Raw genomic sequence first — 16,769 nt, 5'->3', positions numbered from 1 at the left:
GTTTTTGTTACTTTAGCAGAATAATAGTAATAGGTTTCCACTAGGTATGAGATCTGTCTAATCTGAGGTTCTTGACTACTTAAGCAGTGTACATATAGGTTCCATCTTATGGGATGGGCCATAAATCAAATCAGAAAGTGTTCAGTAAATCCCACAATATTTGTGCCAGTATTGAACAAGTTTATCTTGCAGGCAGGAAACTGTTGTAGGTTTTGGGGTTTGTAATTGGGCAACGCTGTTTTTAAATACCAATATTTTCGATTTATTCTTTCTTTTTGTAAAATGAACAGAAAAATACCAAGACAGAAAGTATGAAAAGAGTAAAACCATGTTCAGAAAAATAGTTCTTGTTTATTCTTTCCTTTATTGGATTGGTAATGATGATTGACATCATGGGTTTGTCCTGATCAAACCTGCTTAACTACTTTGAAGAACAGAAGCTTCTTAATTTACTCTGCTTTGGGATCCTCGTATCTCAAGGAAGATTGTTACACCGAAGTCAAAAAGGTTTTCTTATTATTTGAGAGAGGGAAAAATCGACTTAAAGGCTTTTCCTCAGACAAGTATCTCGACTGCATTTCCCATCAGTGTATCTAAAGATTGGTGGCAGCCTGAAAGGCTAGAATATTTGTCTAATAAAATAACTTCCCATGAGTACACTATATGTTTAAAGAAACATTCAGAATATAAACTATGAAATAAACTATTGATAGGATATTGGTCTATTCATATATTCATATATATAATACATTATATTTCAAGCAGGAATAATAACCACAGTACAAAAATCTTAGTAGAAAATCATCTAGTATGGAAATAGTAACTTGTTAATGGTTACTTTTTTCATTTATAAGGTAGAATATTGAATGTAGTTCCTAAATCGATATTAGGGTCCCTTGATTAATTTGAAATTTCTGTGGAACTACTAGTATTCTAATTGTGACTTTTTAAGTCATCGAGTACTTCTTGCTTTGTGATTTTGAACCATGAATCTGGTATTGTTCCTTTTTCAAGGAACTTTTTGCCGTATTTGTTTTCTAGCTCTGTTTTAAAGCGGCAGACAAACCATTTCCAGTATGGCTGGGGAGATGAGTCTGGAGTGATGCTCCACCTGGCATAGTTATCTCCTGCTTCTCGATATCTTTTGTATGAATATTGCAAGTCATTTACAAAAAAAGGATAATCACTTGCTACTAAACTAGTACAGAATTCAATGACAAAGTCCTCTGTTTTTTTCCATTTAGCTCCACGTACAGCCTGAGGACGGTGGAGTGACACACTGTGATCTCCTTCATGTTCGGGAATGGTGTTGGTACAAACTGCTTTACAGAAAGGACACTGCTTCCAGCAGCCACAGAGCTGGTCAGAGAGAATTTTCTCAATGTCAGGAATCATTTTATCTGTGGGCTTACTTGAGCAGTCCTCTTTGACTTTCCTCAGTGCAGGATCCAAAGCTGCACTCATGGATTCTTTGAGAAACTCAGTATCATTTATTTCCAGGTGCTCTATGCTTATCAGGTCTCTCCTTGGAAAGATCAGGTTGCTCCCTAGGTGATCACAGAACAAATCCAACCAGCGAGAAGCAGTGCTGCTTTCATTTTTAGTTACTTCTGTGGCATTTTGAACAGCAGAGAGGATGGCATTTTTGATGTCTTCTAAACTTGTTTTTAAAAAAGTCTTTAATTTTTCACTTTCTTTTTCTGAACAGTACCTTACAATGTGGTCTCTAATGTAGTCCCTAAAAAATTGTTCTGGATGATGAATGTAATCCCAATACTTCTCAAAATTTTCTTCTTCTGCCAGAGAAATGAGAATGTGCTTCTCCAGGTTAGACCTGTTTCCATTGAATGCAGGGCAGGTGGAATTCATGTCCCTACTTACTTTACGACCCATTTCCCCCCATATGGTAGAAGAAACAGCAGGAGTGAGCTTACGCCAAAGAAAGTCAACAAAGGATGTGATGGAGGCTGTACCTTGGCAGCGCATCTTAAAACTCGTAAAGAAATCATCTTTCTTTCTCTTCATATAGTTCACAGGATCATTTGCAATCTTGAATGCCTCATGCATTTCCTTGAAAATCTTTGATGCTTTCTGGAATAAGCACAAGGATAAGTCGATTGCATAGTCTCTGGTAAACGTGTATTCTTCCTCAGGGGGCACAGATTTCATTTCATTTTCTATAATCCTCAAGATTTCATGAAAATCATTCTGACTGTAACCACACTGTTGCTTGCAAATGTTTTTAATTGTTTCATCAACTCTTAAATCAATATTATGAGTAACATTTTTAATGGATTCTTTATGAAATGTTTCTAAATTCGTGGGGATTGAACCATGTTGTTTTTTCATTTGGATATGTTTGTCATAGTTGATTTCAAACATATCTCCAAAGTCCCTTTTTAATTTTTCTATAATATTTTTCTCTTTCTTGAAATGCTCCAGAAGGATATTTTCAGAATCCAAATCAATGTTAGGATCTGTCACAAGAGGAACATTTGGAGTCACATTGGAGATCCAATTTGTCCAAAGTTGATCGAATTTCTCATGTAACTCTTCCTCACTGAATGCTTTACCCTTCACACTTAAAGCCAACTCTCGGCTCCTCTCTAACAGTTCATTTTCATATTGTGACACTTGGTTATCTAGTCTTTCTTGACTTTGTTTAAGACTGAGAAGCTCATTGCCTTTCTTTCTGGTGTCTGAAATAAGTAATTCGTTAAGCATTTGCAGCTTCTGTTCAAAATAAGCTTTCCATTGGACCAATGTTTCACTATCTGGGTCTTCTTCAAAATACTTGTCAAATTCTTTCTTGATGGTTTCATATTTTCTGTGAAGTGGACCCTCTAGTGTATTGGTTGTGATTGTCTTTATTTTTGAATTCTGAATCTGATTGTTCAACTGGTTTTGTAATTCCAGCACATGGCTCCTCAACTCCCAGGTCCAGTGATTATATATAGTTTCCAGTTTGCTCATGGCTATGACTTCCTTAGTGTTTCTGAAATTGAAAATGAAATTCTCACTGACCAGGGCTTTCCACAAATCTTGAACTCGAAATTTTACATCTGAGATTTTCATGATACTTCTCCTGGATTCCTGCTGGGCAGTCTGAAGAATCACACTCTTCAATTCCTGGACATTGTAGCTATAATAAGGATTGGGAGAGGCCATTGGGGGGTTGCCATCCCAGAGGTGAGCAAAGTAGTAGACATGATTCTTAACATTAAATTTTATTACATCACTGAAGCGGGTTATGTCTGAGCACTCTTCCACATCAGCAGCTAATGCTGTCATTTCATCCAGTCTCTGTTCCAGTCTCCTTCGTCCTTCCACAGTTTGGTCTTTAGCTGTAATTTCTCCCACATTCTGATGGACAAAAATGCAACTTGGGGAGATTTTCACTTGTTTCATTCTGAGAAAAGCCTGGACAACTATTTGTAGGACATCCTGCATCTCTGCTGGATTCTCCCCAAATATATTGATCAAAGTCAAGTTTCCAAGACCAGTAACGAATGTTGCCATCTCATTGTCCCAGTTCTGGGATTTGTTTTTGAGTTCTGGAGCCCGAAGTCCTTCTGTGTCTACAACGAGCACAAAATCAATGCCAAGTTCATCTGTGAATGTCTCTTCCACCTTCAGGAGCTGCATGTAGGCCCCCTTGGTGCACCTGCCTGCACTGGCTGTGAACTGCAGCCCAAAAAGTGCATTTAGTAGGGTGGACTTCCCTGAGCTCTGCAGTCCAAGGATAGAGAGAACAAACAACCTTTTGTCTCCAAGCGTCTCTGAGAGCTTGTCAAAAACAGCTGCCACCCATTTTAGAGGCACATATGAAGCATCCCCATCCATCAGCTCAATGGGAAGACCAGCTACCATCAGGTCTGCAGCAATCTGGGGGAGGCAGAGAGAAAGGCAATCTCTAAGGGAGGAAGTGTCTTCTAGAGCTTCATAGATCTGGGCAACTTCTCGGAGTAGGTGCTCAATGCCAAATGTACAGTCATATATCTCTGTGGTGATGGCTTCTATCTGATTCTGCTGGTCAATCAAGAAGTTACTTTCATGCTTTCTATGTCCTTCTGTTTGTTCCAATGACCACAAAGACCTTTGTTTCTCCTGTAATTTATCTAAATGATCTTTAGTTATGTTATATAAAAGCAGACTCAACCAGGTCAAGATGTACTCTTTAGAAGGAGTTTCTGCATTTTCTTGAAGAGTTTTAAGGAAAGAGCACATTACATCACTGAGAGGAAAGGCCTTTTCTAATTGTTGAATGCGGATTTTTTGTTTCTCTCCCTCAATATCACTTTTATGTTGTTCAATACTCCGATTTCCTTTTTCTGTCAGATGATAGAGTTCTTTGTCCTTCTTACACCAAATGTGCCAGAGTTTTCCCTGAAGTGGTAGTAAGTTTTCTTTTATCTTTGATAATGTCTGTTTTGCTAGTAGGGTCATTATAATCTCAGCCTTTTCTTTAGCTTTCTTGCAGTCTTTCTGGTCTTCATCAACCAGGAATCCTTGTTTTCGAGCCATCTGTGAACAATCTTCTAAGCTCAAAGAAGTATTAGAATATTTTAATAAATGTTTTATGGCATTTGTGAGTTCTTCTGTTAATTCTGCCTCATTTCTATCCCTGATGCCAATTCTTACTCTTCTACCAGAATTATTGACTGAGACAATTTTTTTATCATCCAACAAACACAATAGAGGTATTGAAGACTGACTCAAGTGTCTGACAATATCCTGGTTTTCTTTATTGCCATCAGAAGATGACATGAGGACCACAATGACAGACGAGATATCCTTCAGGAAGCTGAGTTGTTGCCTATGGTCCTTGGCATCTCCATGAAGATTGGTAAAGGCCACACACTTATCAAATGTGTCCTCACCTTGACCCCCAGGACAGAACCAGGAGATCTCCACCACTCCTTCCATCAGGAGACAATATTTGCTACTTCCTCTGCAGTGCCTGTGAAAAAACACATCGTATTTACGTTTATGGAGAAGAGAGTTTATGGTCTGAGATTTGGAAGCAGAGAAGCCATTTCCAACTCTAATGAAGGACACGATGGGGGTAGAGACACGGCACATCTGCTGATTCCTGTGACTGTAGCTCTTGTCCTGTGGTGATTTACTTGACTCTTGCCAACTTCTCCTGATTTGTCTGAGAGACCAGAGAGAGAATTCTAACTGAGAAGTGCTGGGATTTGGCACCACAAGGGGGAGTGCAAACTGACAAATGGAAAGTTTGGACAAAATGTATTGCCTGGCAAGATCATCTGCACAGTGAAAAATGGCCATCTGGATGTCCATTGGGTGAATGCGTCGCTGGGACTCTGTGTCTTGAGGATCAATAGGTTCATCTCTGTCATCAGACAAGTCTTCGAATGGATCAAAAGTATCAATTTCCTCATAACAGGGGCCTACTAAATTTTCAGGTTCATCATTTTCAGCCTTTTTGAGAATCAGATGTCTGAACCCACAGTCTAGCATCATTAGCTTTTGTAGGAAATAGAAGGGAAGTTCCTGTTCAGATGCTGGTTGGGAGTTGTGTACAGAAATCTTGCAGATCAGATGGAAGTCAGCTTTGCTCATCATTTTTGGGTAGTGATGTTCTAGGCCTAAACGTTGTAGTAAGCCTAAGAAAGGTCCTTTTTCTATCATTTCCTCTGTGCTGTTTTCATCATGTTGCTTGTTAAAAGTCTCTTTGTTTTCATGGTTGAGCCACTGCAATTGTTCTTTTACTTCATCCATCCTCAAAGGAGAGATGTGTTTATAATTCCCATCAGTGTGTAATCTCATGTCAGTCTCCTGATTCTTGGAATCAGGATCTGTTCCAGATTTTGTGAGGACATTTGGAACTTTCGGAGACAACAGCTGTTCTATATGCTGCCTTATTAATGCTAAGCATTCTGTTTTCTCTTCTAGAGAAATGCGTGTGTTTCCAACTGTGCTTGTCAGAGTTTTCAGCACTAGGAATGCCTGTGCTCCATCTGGGTAGATAGTTTTGAGCTCCTGATAAATGTGTAGGGCAGTTTGAACTTCATCCAGGAGGAAGTTTAACCCAGCACATCCCAGGAAAGCCTGGAAAACATGGCTTTCCAGCACATTGCCTGACCCAGCTGCAATAGAGATTAGTAGCAACTGTAGGTCAGGCTGCTCTGTTTCTCTAAGGTAGTTCAGGAAGGTACCAAACGCTGTGGTGACTTTACATGTGGCTTTTCTTTGAGCTTCTTCCACTGTTTGTGGAAATTTCTTTTTCATACTCCTTTCTAGGTTTTTTTGTATTTCCTTTAATGTCTGAAGAAATTCAGAAAACGAGGTGATTTTTTCTTGTTCTCCCTCTGATTCTAACTGGTGTATCCACTCCATGCTAGATGGGGCCTTCAGAAAGTCTGTCAATTTGTACACACAACCATCTATCACTTTCCTAAGTTTCTCATAACCTTCATAACCTGCATGGAATTTAATATTCTTTTGTAAAAGTCTAGTTTCTTGGATTATACTGAAAAATTCTTCATCCTGAATCTGAGTAGGAAGGCCAGACAGCACAGCATAGTTTTCTTTTAGGCATTGAGCCACCTGAAAAGGGTCCTTAAAATCACTTTTGTGACTCCTGAGGATGATGCTCCAAACAGGCACCAGCCTAATTCCCTTATCAATAACAGACCATGTTTTGTTGTTGGCAAGTAGACCAGCTGTCCACTGGAAAATTTCATTTGCTTCTGATGGTCCACCTATCTTGGACACAGATAATTGGACGTTTATTTGGAGCTGGTGATTAGGTGTATTCTGGCATGATCTTACATTATGTGAATCTGACATTTTCATGCTTGCCTCAAATTGACCTTCAAAGCCACTGGAGTTCTCTGTTATGTAACAATCTAAAGCCTCTGCTGTCCACTGCTTCACAAAATCTAGCTGATCACTTTGGAAACCCTCTGAAATGGCCTTCCAGCAGTAAATTCCCCCAAGATGCAAAGGACCTTGATTAGCATGAGAGCCAAATCTGTTGAAAAAGTTTTCAGTACTGTTTCTCAGTAGTAGGAATCTGTCTGGTCCATCAGTATGTTCCAGTTGTTCCTCAATAATTTTCAGTTCCTTGAGCGCAGCCTCAGAGAGCTGGAGCTGATCACTTCGAAAGTGGAAGGAGGCTAGTGGCATGTACCTGTACTTAACTGAAGAGAAATAAGAGTGCTCTGAATTTGATTGCTGTGTGTCCTCAGATTCAGATTGTTTGCTTTGATCTTTACCACATTCTTGACTAAATCCCAAGTGTTCACCCTTGCCTGATATCATTGTTCTAAATCCCAGCTTCACTGTTTTGGTGAAGAGAGATTCTGCTTGAGAAGACATGAATTCTTTTGTGTCCATCATTTTTCCTTGTTCAGGTCCAAAGAGAAAGAATTCTTTGGGGACCCTTAGTAGCTCTTCTCTCTTTGCTAATTGGTCCTTTCCCTTGCTTGTCTTATAAATTCCCTGCAGAGCCAGCCCTCCAGATGCCCATTTTACTAGATCCCTATCTGGGAGGTTTCCACTGTAGGAAAGTTTTTGCTCCATATGGTTGAGATGTCTTTCCATTGCTTTAGTGACATCTTTTATGGGTACTTCCGGCCTTGGCCAGCACTCTTCAGGAATCTCCATTGCTTGTCTCAGCTCTGCTTCCTTTTTCTTAACTTCTTCGTCTTCTCTGTGCTTCCCTTCTGACTGTAAGGCCCTCAGTTCCTGCAGTGCCTGTCCTGCCTGCTGCTGTCTGCTCTCTATCATCTCCCCTGAAGTCTCCTGGAACTCTGCAACACTGTTTAGCTGTGAGAGGTCAAGCAGCTTCTCCAGAGCCTTTTCTTCCCATGTGTGCTGTGTCTGAGACTTCAGCTTCTGGAGGTCTTTTTCTTCTAAATATAGTAAGTCCATGGCACAGGTCACACCCAGGTCTTCCCGAAGCTTATGCAACCAGGAGTCAACAGACAACCCCACTTCTGTCAGCATCTCCTGGAGATCTAGCTGCCTTCTGCTTCTTGACTGAACACGCTTTGTTGTTGCCATGGCTCTGTGAAGAATAGATACCTATTTAGTCTATGTCCAAATGTAAGACATCTGATTCATATGACCCAAATTTAAGTGTTTTTAGGAGGCTGGTGTTGAATGCTTCTCATGCTTTCTTCTAATTGCCTAATTTATGTTTATTTAAAACTTTTGTCCTGTCATTTTCTGTTTACTGTAAATAATTTATATTTCTAGCTGCTATTAAGAGGTTCAATCTAATAGATCGGCTTCAAATATTTATTTCCTTCTACATTGACTGGAGCCAAAACCACTGATGGTTAAATTTGATAACATTATTAGATGACAACCAACATTTTATTTGACAAAAAAGTAATTTCCTTATCCTAATTAACATTTCTGTATTTGTTTCTATAAAAACTATGTGGACTATTTCAATTTATATTTTCCTAAATACAAATCAAATTATGTAATATTGTGTTGGTCTCTAAACATTATAAATGAATTTCTGTTTTATGCTTGGTCACTTGCTTCTAACATCTTCTCTTGCCCTAGGATATTGTGTTAGAATATTTCTATTGATGTGATAAAATACCATAATCAAGGCAACTTACTAAAAATGTCTAATTTGGGTCTTGTGATGTCACATGGTTAGAGTTTGTCCCCATCATGGCCTGGAGGATGATAGTAGTCAGGAAGGCATGGTTCTCGAACAGTTGATGAGAGCTCTTGTCTTAAAACAAAACCACAATAAAGAGAGAGGGATAGGGAATGGAAACGGTTGGGATGTTTTGAAACCTCCAAGCTCATACCTAGTGACAAACCTTCTCTAACAAGTCCAAAATAGCCAATTCTTCTCAAGAATTTCCACCACTGTGGCACAAACATTCAAATATGAGCCTATGGGTATCATTTTCATTTAAACCACTGTTTTATACTTCCAGTCCCATAAATATATAATGTAAAATATTTAATATAATTTCAAATGGTCTCATCATCTTTAATTCCCAGCACTGTTTAAAAATACAAGTTCAAAAGATTCTTCTGGGACTGAAGACAATTTCTGAATTGTAACTCTGTAAAATCACAAAGCAAATTACATGCTTCCAACTTCTAAGGGCAAAGAATAGAAATACCATTCCATAGAGGAGGACAGGCAGCAGAGTGGGAGAATACTGGACCAATGTAAGACCAAAATACAACAGCACACACTGCAAATTCCATAGCTCCATGTCAAATGGTAGATGTTTGATAGCTTCATTCTTCTAGCTTTGCTGGTGACAACACACATCTCTGTCTCAGCACTACTGTTAATCTCTGGCTCTCCTTGTCAAATATTCCACACATCTTGCATCTCCAACATCTAGAGGTCTTTTACTCAACTTAAGCACCACTTTTACAGTTATACACAGTGCCCTTTCAGAATCTCCATGTTGCTAAGATTTTCTTGCTACATGCCTACAAGGCTCTCCAGTCCTTGCAGAATTGTTCTACAGCCCATTTGTTCCTATATCCTCCATGATTCTAAAGCCCCAACCTGGTGGACAACATTTCCAAGTTTGATTTCCAACTTGGGGTGAATTCTTGCATTCTTAATTCACATTGGTAGAGGCTTTGATTTGTTGTTGTTCTTTGTGAGAAGGAAATTTCCTTAGTCCCCCTCCCCAATTTGGATTTTTAATTTTTTGTCCTGCCTTCTGGTCACCCCTTTTTGTTCCATTTGGATCAGGCATTTCTTTACATTTTCCACCTCTGTCAACACAAGCCAAGGCTATAACATTAAATTCTCATGTGTTCATTTTCACTTCAAATTGTACATCTTGTATTGCTTTTTACCTTCTTGTTTTTTTTTTCATTGTAGACCAGCATAAGAATGATCATTAATAACAACACAGCAACACCAATATCAGGTACTCTTGAACTTTTACCTGCTGATGAAATTGCCTCAATACGTTTCACTTTGGTTTCAGGAAGATTCTTAGGACAAGGGCAGACTGTAGCTACACTCTTCTCTAGTACATTATAAGAATTGTCTCTAGCCCACTTACTAATGTTCTCCTTTTTGAAACTTCTTGACTTGGAGCTCCATAGTTCGCATTTTTCTCAAGACTATTATCTTCCACATTCCTAGCAGGATTTCCTGTTATTCCGCACTTACAGTGGCTAACAACTTTCCTATTGCAAAGTACCAAATCCTACTACCTCCCTCCATATTAAAGCACACTCAAACTTTTCATAGTAATATACCACCTTTGGAACTAACTTCTGTTTTAGTAACTTTTATATTCCTGTGATAAACCCTGTGACCAAGGAAACTTGTCCAAGAAAGCATTTAATTTGGCTTGTGTGATTTAAGAGGGTTAGAATACATTCCATGACCACTATGATAGAGAACATTGAAGGAAGTAGGAACAGTCACTGATATCTCACCTCTTGAGACATAATTACAAGACAAAAACAGAGATTTAGATATATATAGGTATATAGATAGATAGGTGGATAGATAGATAGATAGATAGATGGACAGACAGATGGACGGGCGGCAGACAGATAGATAGTTAGACACTGAGAATGGAGGGAGTCATTTGACATCCCAAAACCTGGCCTGAGTAACACACTTTTTCCAATAAGGCCACACCTCCTAATCCTTCCTAAAATATTCTACTAACTAGAGACCAAATAGTATAATGTATAGACTTATTGGACCCATTCTCATTCAAGCCACCACAGACATGCAATTTCCCTATTACTTGAACATCATTATCCATGTATTTATATGTGGGTCCATATACACTGTTGTACCTAGTATGTTATGGCTGCTACTTTACCGTGTTCACACACACACACACACACACACACACACACACACACAGTCTCCAGGCAATATCTCAGAACAACAGCTGAGACGAGATTGTATATTTCAATAACATATGTTATTCATATTTTCCTTTCTCCCATGACTCATGTGTTATCTCTACTCTTTAATTTCATTGTTCTACTTTCTGCTAATTTTCTTTCTTCTGTTTTCCCCAGTGTTGCTCCAGTACTAAACACATACATGATTTCTGTTAATTTCATCCCCAAATACAATTTAATTTAGTATAGATTGTTGTACATGACCATTATTCCACCAGATGTCAAAAAGGGAGGCTCAGTCTGTGGACTATTCCATAAGGATTTCTTTGAGTTAATTCGATGCTGTCTCTGTGGTTTCATATCTCCCTCCTACTTCACGTGGCATCTATGTTTTCCTCATCTCTTCAGCTAGAATAACTGTTTTGGAGTATAATGAGAATCTTTTCCTTTTATAGGAGCCACAATTTCACAAGTTCCTTCATTAAATATGGAATATACAATGAATGCTATCTTGTTTCTATATTCTCCAGAAGTTACTGGAATTGAAGGGTGAGTTTTAAAATCTGTTTTTTTAAAACTTGGCCTATAGAACAATTCTGGTTGTTTATGTCATTAGTACTTCACTCCCAGAGTCCTGCTTCAGTCATAATTTTATCTTGAATATGTAAACTCTTGTTTGAGCTAGTTTAACTTCAGGGAATAGAAATAAGACACCAACTCTACAATATAGTCAAGCTTGAATATTCTAAATACTTTAACTAAAATATATGGATATTTTCTAAAATGCAAATAACAATTTCAGAAATGCAGATTCCAGTGCTTCTAGAAACACAGGAATCATGAAAATTCCAGATAACAACAATAACAACAATAAAAATTTCTCATTCTATAGACATACTAAAAATGATCAGTCTGGATTAATGTAATGAGAGTTGATTGGATAAAAACTGAGATAAATAGTTCAAAAATAATTATAAAAATGTGCAATGGAATTAAAGATTACATAAATATCCTGATTGAATTTTGAAAAATAGAAGCAGATAATTGAAAGATATCAATGCAGGATATGAAAGAAGATTTTAATGAGAAAAGGAGAGTAAAAAATTAAAATATTAGAAAGGAAATGGTCAATAATTTATTAAAAACTTGAGTGGGACAAGAAAATCCACAGAATCAACCAACCTGGGCTTATAGCTGCTCACAGAGACCAAACCACCAAGCAGAGAGCCTATAAGGTACTGACCGAGGCCCTCTGCTCATATGCTAGAGTTGATAGCTTGGTTTTCCTGTTGAATCCTAACAGTGGAAGCAAGGGGCTGTCTCTGACTCTGTTGCCTACTTTTAGAATCCTTTCTTTCACTGGATTGCCTCATCCCACCATAATAGGAAGAGAGAAAACTATCTTGCTGCAATTTCATGTCATGACTTGCTGAAATCCCTGGGAGGCCTGCTGTTTTCTGGAGAGAAAGTGAGGGAGAGTGGATTAGGGAGAGAGGGGAGGTCGGGAGAGAGACTATGTTTGCAGAGGCTGTGAGAAGACTTGTCTTTTGGATACGTTGCTGTCAGTTCTGTTATATATTGTGAAACCATGGTGATTCTCCCTAAAAATAGGATTAGTTTTTAAAACATCGAGCAATGTAACATCTCCTGCAGGGGCAATGCAATGTCCTTTCCATTTTCTCACACCATGAGACCTTAAAGTCATAACATTCTCTCTTCATTCTAACAGTCAAATTTACATAGATTCAATCTCACAAAATTACTTGCTAACAGACCATATAGAAATTTTTATAGAGGATAGGCACTGAGCAGGAAGGCAACATGCACCACCCTTACCAGACAATCAGGTCTGGGTGTGGGTGAAGTCCAGGTTCAGGGATCTTTAGCAACTTTATCTAATGGTTGGGAATGCCAGATATTTGCCCTTGGATGCTGGCTCTTTCCTAGGTGGTGTGACCTGTTCCAGAGTGCTTCTTTGTCAGCTTCTACTTGCCCTTTTTGTGACCTTGATATGCACATTATCATTGTCTTTGTCTATGGAATTTGCCAACTATGTAAAAACTAGAAACATCATGGAGACACCCCTTGTTCTTCTTCTCCCTGCTTCTTCACGCAAAGGAATAAAGAACATGTAGTGGTAACATACAGGAGCTGATTTACCCTCAGATCCAATCCTCCAGGATTTGCCTGCCATAGTGAACCTTTCTGGACTCTGAGAGGTTTAATGGGATTAACCCCAGAATAAACCTTGATATTAATATAAAAATATTCGGTGATAAACCCAAAAAAGTGAATTAATGCCAAGATAGAATAACAAAGCTTGTACACAAGATAGGTTTGAAAGGTTGAAACATGTCTTAACATATTACAGGGCACCTTTGACAAACATATATCCAGCACTATATCAATGAGGACAAACTAATAGTACTTACTTTAAAATCAGGATTGAGACAAGGAAGTCCATTTTCTGACCTCTTAATCATACAGTCCTTAAGGTTCTAGGTAGATTAACTAGGCATCAGAAATAAATAAAGGTGAACAAATAAGGAAGGAAAAAAATCCAAGTATCACCATTTGAGGATGATGTGATTCCATACATTAGATACTCTAAAGCCTGCATCATAAAACTGTTATAATTGACAAATACTTTCATCACACTATTAGTATACAATATAAGTATCACGTGTTATAAATATCACGATCTTTTCAAGTACTAATAATGAACTTAAAAAGAAAGAAACTGATAAAAAATCTTTTCATTCACAATAAATTAATAAATAATATAAAATATGGAATAAAACTGTTTTACTGGCATTGGGACCCCACTTCTCACACTGGGTCACCTTAATACATGGGGAATCTTGATATGAGATGTTGTATTGATATTCATGGGAGACTTGCCCTTTCCTGAACAGAAATGAAGGAGGAGTGGACTGAGAGAGGAGACAGGAGGGAGGAAGTTGGAAGAGAAGAAGGAGGCAAAACTGTAGCTGGGTTTTAAAGTGAATAAATAAATTAACAAAACCAAAATTATAGAATATACATATGATATGGTTCATTCTGTCAAAATAATTAAATTGTTTGCTGGAAAATAGATGAAGAAAGAAATTACCATATTAAATAAAATATACCAGGCTATGACAAATGAGACATTTGTTTTCTTTCATAGAGTTTTCATGTTCCATAAATAGATAAAATCCTTTATATGTAAATATATAGCTTATATGATGTTAAAGCAGAAACAGACTGTGTGAATGACCTAGAGAGATCCTCAGAGGTTATGAGTACTTGGTCTTGCAGAAAACCTGCCGTTGGCTCCTAGTAACCACATAGCAGTATACATTTATCTGTAATGACAGTTTTAGAGGACCATGTGTCTTCTGGCCTCAACAACCACCAGGCACACATGCTGTGTACAAACATTCATGCTGGCAAAACATGGGTGCACATAGCTAGCAATAATAAACTTAGAAAAACTGTGTTGAGAATGAATGGGATAAAGAGATGACATTAGTAACTTTTCTAATAAATATATAAAAAGCACATAGCGCTTTGAATTCCTAATATGAAACCTTTTGAATATGGGTAAACTATGTGATATACTTGAAATATCTTTATGAAATTTATAACCATCTATAATGTACACATCTGTGGGAAAAAATATGATGGGTATTGAGAGGGTAGGGTAGAGGAGGAAATATATGAATGGATAACTAAACTGAAGACCCTTCAAAATGTCATTAGGAAATCTACTATTGTAGGTGCTTAAAAGAATAGATATGATCCTAGAGAAGCTAAATAAGAAGGTGAATCCAAAGACAAACATATACGCATCCTCCTGAATATTAACCTTCATCAGGTGATGAAAGGAGACAGAGACAGAGACCCACATTGGAGCACCAGACTGAAATCTCAAGGTCCAAATCAGGAGCAGAAGGAGAGAGAGCACAAGCAAGGAACTCAGGACCGCGAGGGGTGCACCCACACACTGAGACAATAGGGATGTTCTATCAGGAACCCACTAAGGCCAGCTGGCCTGGGTCTGAAAAAGCATGGGATAAAACCGGACTTGCTGAACATAGCAGACAATGAGGACTACTGAGAACTCAAGAACAATGGCAATGGGTTTTTGATCCTACTGCACGTACTGGCTTTGGGGGAGCCTAGGCAGTTTGGATGCTCACCTTACTAATCCTGGATGGAGGTGGGCGGTCCTTGGGCTTCCCACAGGTCAGGGAACCCTGATGGCTCTTGGAGCTGATGAGGGAGAGGGACTTGATCGGGGGAGGGGGAGGGAAATAGGAGGCGGTGGCAGGGAGAGGCAGAAATCTTGAATAAATAAATTAATTAATTAAAAAAATTAAAAAAATAAAAGTGTTAACATTTATTTATTATATAAATGTGCATATATTCTATTAGACACCATAGGCTGAAAAATAAAAAGCATGATAGAAAATACTGTATTACCCATCTTGGAATTGTTGGCTAGTGGGGACCTACAGACATAAAAACATAGCAAATTATGGTCAATGCCCTTTTTTTCTTTTCTAGAATTTGTTGTCAAGTATCATTTCTGAAGACACTGCATACTTGAGTCTTAGAATATGACTAGATGAAGCCGGTACTTCCTTGAGAACTTCATCCCTACTTGTTAGGTTTCAGAGTGCTGGAAGGTGCTAAACATGCTATTTGAGAGGAAAGTCTGATCAGAATGTCTTCAAGGACTGACCTATTTAGGATGATCAGGGAATGGAGAAAGCACAGACACACAGACAGAAAGGCTAAGATCAAGTAGACTATTTTTCACTGCTGGAAGGTGTTTGGGTTAACACTTCACCCCAGCCCCTGGCATATATATATTCAAAAAGTTTTGAATGTTTGAGTTAAGGCTTCACCCCATGTCCTGGCATCCATATACCCAAAGAATCTGGAATGTTTGGGTAGAAGTCCCATTCCCTAGGAGTTGCCTCAATCCAGATTCCACATTCAAGAAGCCTGCCCAACGATGACCCCCTCCTCAGAGATTCCCAAGACCACTTCCACATGGTATTTAAACAGCAACCCGTAGAACAAACATGTGGTTTCCAATCTTCTCGCTGGGGTTCTGGAATGCCACCTGGGAGTGCTGGTATCCATTAAACTTGGGATTTTTCTAATTCAGCTTGATTTGGTCTGATTTAGATTATTGCATTGGCAGAGAGGTTTATTGGGGTGCAAAAACTCTTCATCTGTAGGTCCCACTGAAAGGCTGATTTTACCACCTGCCCAGGACCACCTGTTGAGCAAACACCCTCCCTTGCACCTGCTCTCCACCAGGCTAAGATTGGCTTCATCTGGGTAAGTTCTGATTTCCAAGTCATTGCCTTTAGAGGTCCAGGACTTCATATGATTTTGGTTTTTCTGCAAAGACACGGCTATGCCAGGCTCTTGACCTGACCAGGACAAGGCCCTGCTTTGTCCCAAGGGGTACCTTCATCAGATGTCCTTTAAAGGAATTTCTCACACCTCTCTCTCTCTCTTTTTTTTGACCCAAAAGTCTACCACAGTGGATACTTTGCATTAGGCTTTGGGTTTGGCATAGACTTGTGAGATGGGTACCTGCAATTTGAAGCCAGATTCTCAAATGCCTTTGGGCTGCCTTTTACAAATTCTTTCTCAATTGGGACTGTCCAATATCATCTGTCCCCAAAGGTTAATCTCTCTCTGCTTTAAGATCTAACTTCAATATGATATTGACAATGGGACAGAGTGGCCACATGGAGTAAACTCTAGAATTTTCCATCATCCGTGATCTTGAAAATTTTGCCTGCCTGGGGACAGACAAGTGGACAGAGCTCTCACATGTCTTTGGTTTCTGGGCACTGCATTCCCAACCCACCCTCAGTAGCCAATGTTCTACAGCACTGGTTTGGTAACCGCGG

General features: G+C 38.8%; 1 protein-coding gene across 3 annotated transcripts in view; it reads right to left on the bottom strand.

Moving 5' to 3' along the window:
- Window positions 1–879: 879 nt before the first annotated feature.
- LOC121457953 (interferon-induced very large GTPase 1-like) overlaps window positions 880–16,769 on the bottom strand; it is a 32,237-nt gene continuing 16,347 nt past the window's right edge. The window contains exons 1-3 of one of the 3 annotated variants that reach the window (XM_041667048.1): window positions 13,281–13,300; window positions 8,607–8,666; window positions 880–8,038 (exon numbers count right to left, since the gene is read on the bottom strand). In XM_041667048.1, coding sequence (XP_041522982.1) covers window positions 934–8,034 — 7,101 coding nt within the window. In that variant the 5' untranslated portion in view covers window positions 8,035–8,038; window positions 8,607–8,666; window positions 13,281–13,300 and the 3' untranslated portion in view covers window positions 880–933. Of the gene's footprint in view, window positions 8,039–8,606; window positions 8,667–13,280; window positions 13,360–16,769 lie in introns of those variants that run through there. The other 2 variants (XM_041667046.1, XM_041667047.1) reach the window with 2 other exon arrangements.

This window comes from Microtus oregoni, unplaced genomic scaffold (assembly GCF_018167655.1).
Source record: "Microtus oregoni isolate MIOR12 unplaced genomic scaffold, Mior012 000016F_ref0000370, whole genome shotgun sequence".
In the NCBI taxonomy this organism is placed as follows: domain Eukaryota; kingdom Metazoa; phylum Chordata; class Mammalia; order Rodentia; family Cricetidae; genus Microtus; species Microtus oregoni.
This window is presented reverse-complemented; position numbering and strand designations above follow the sequence as displayed.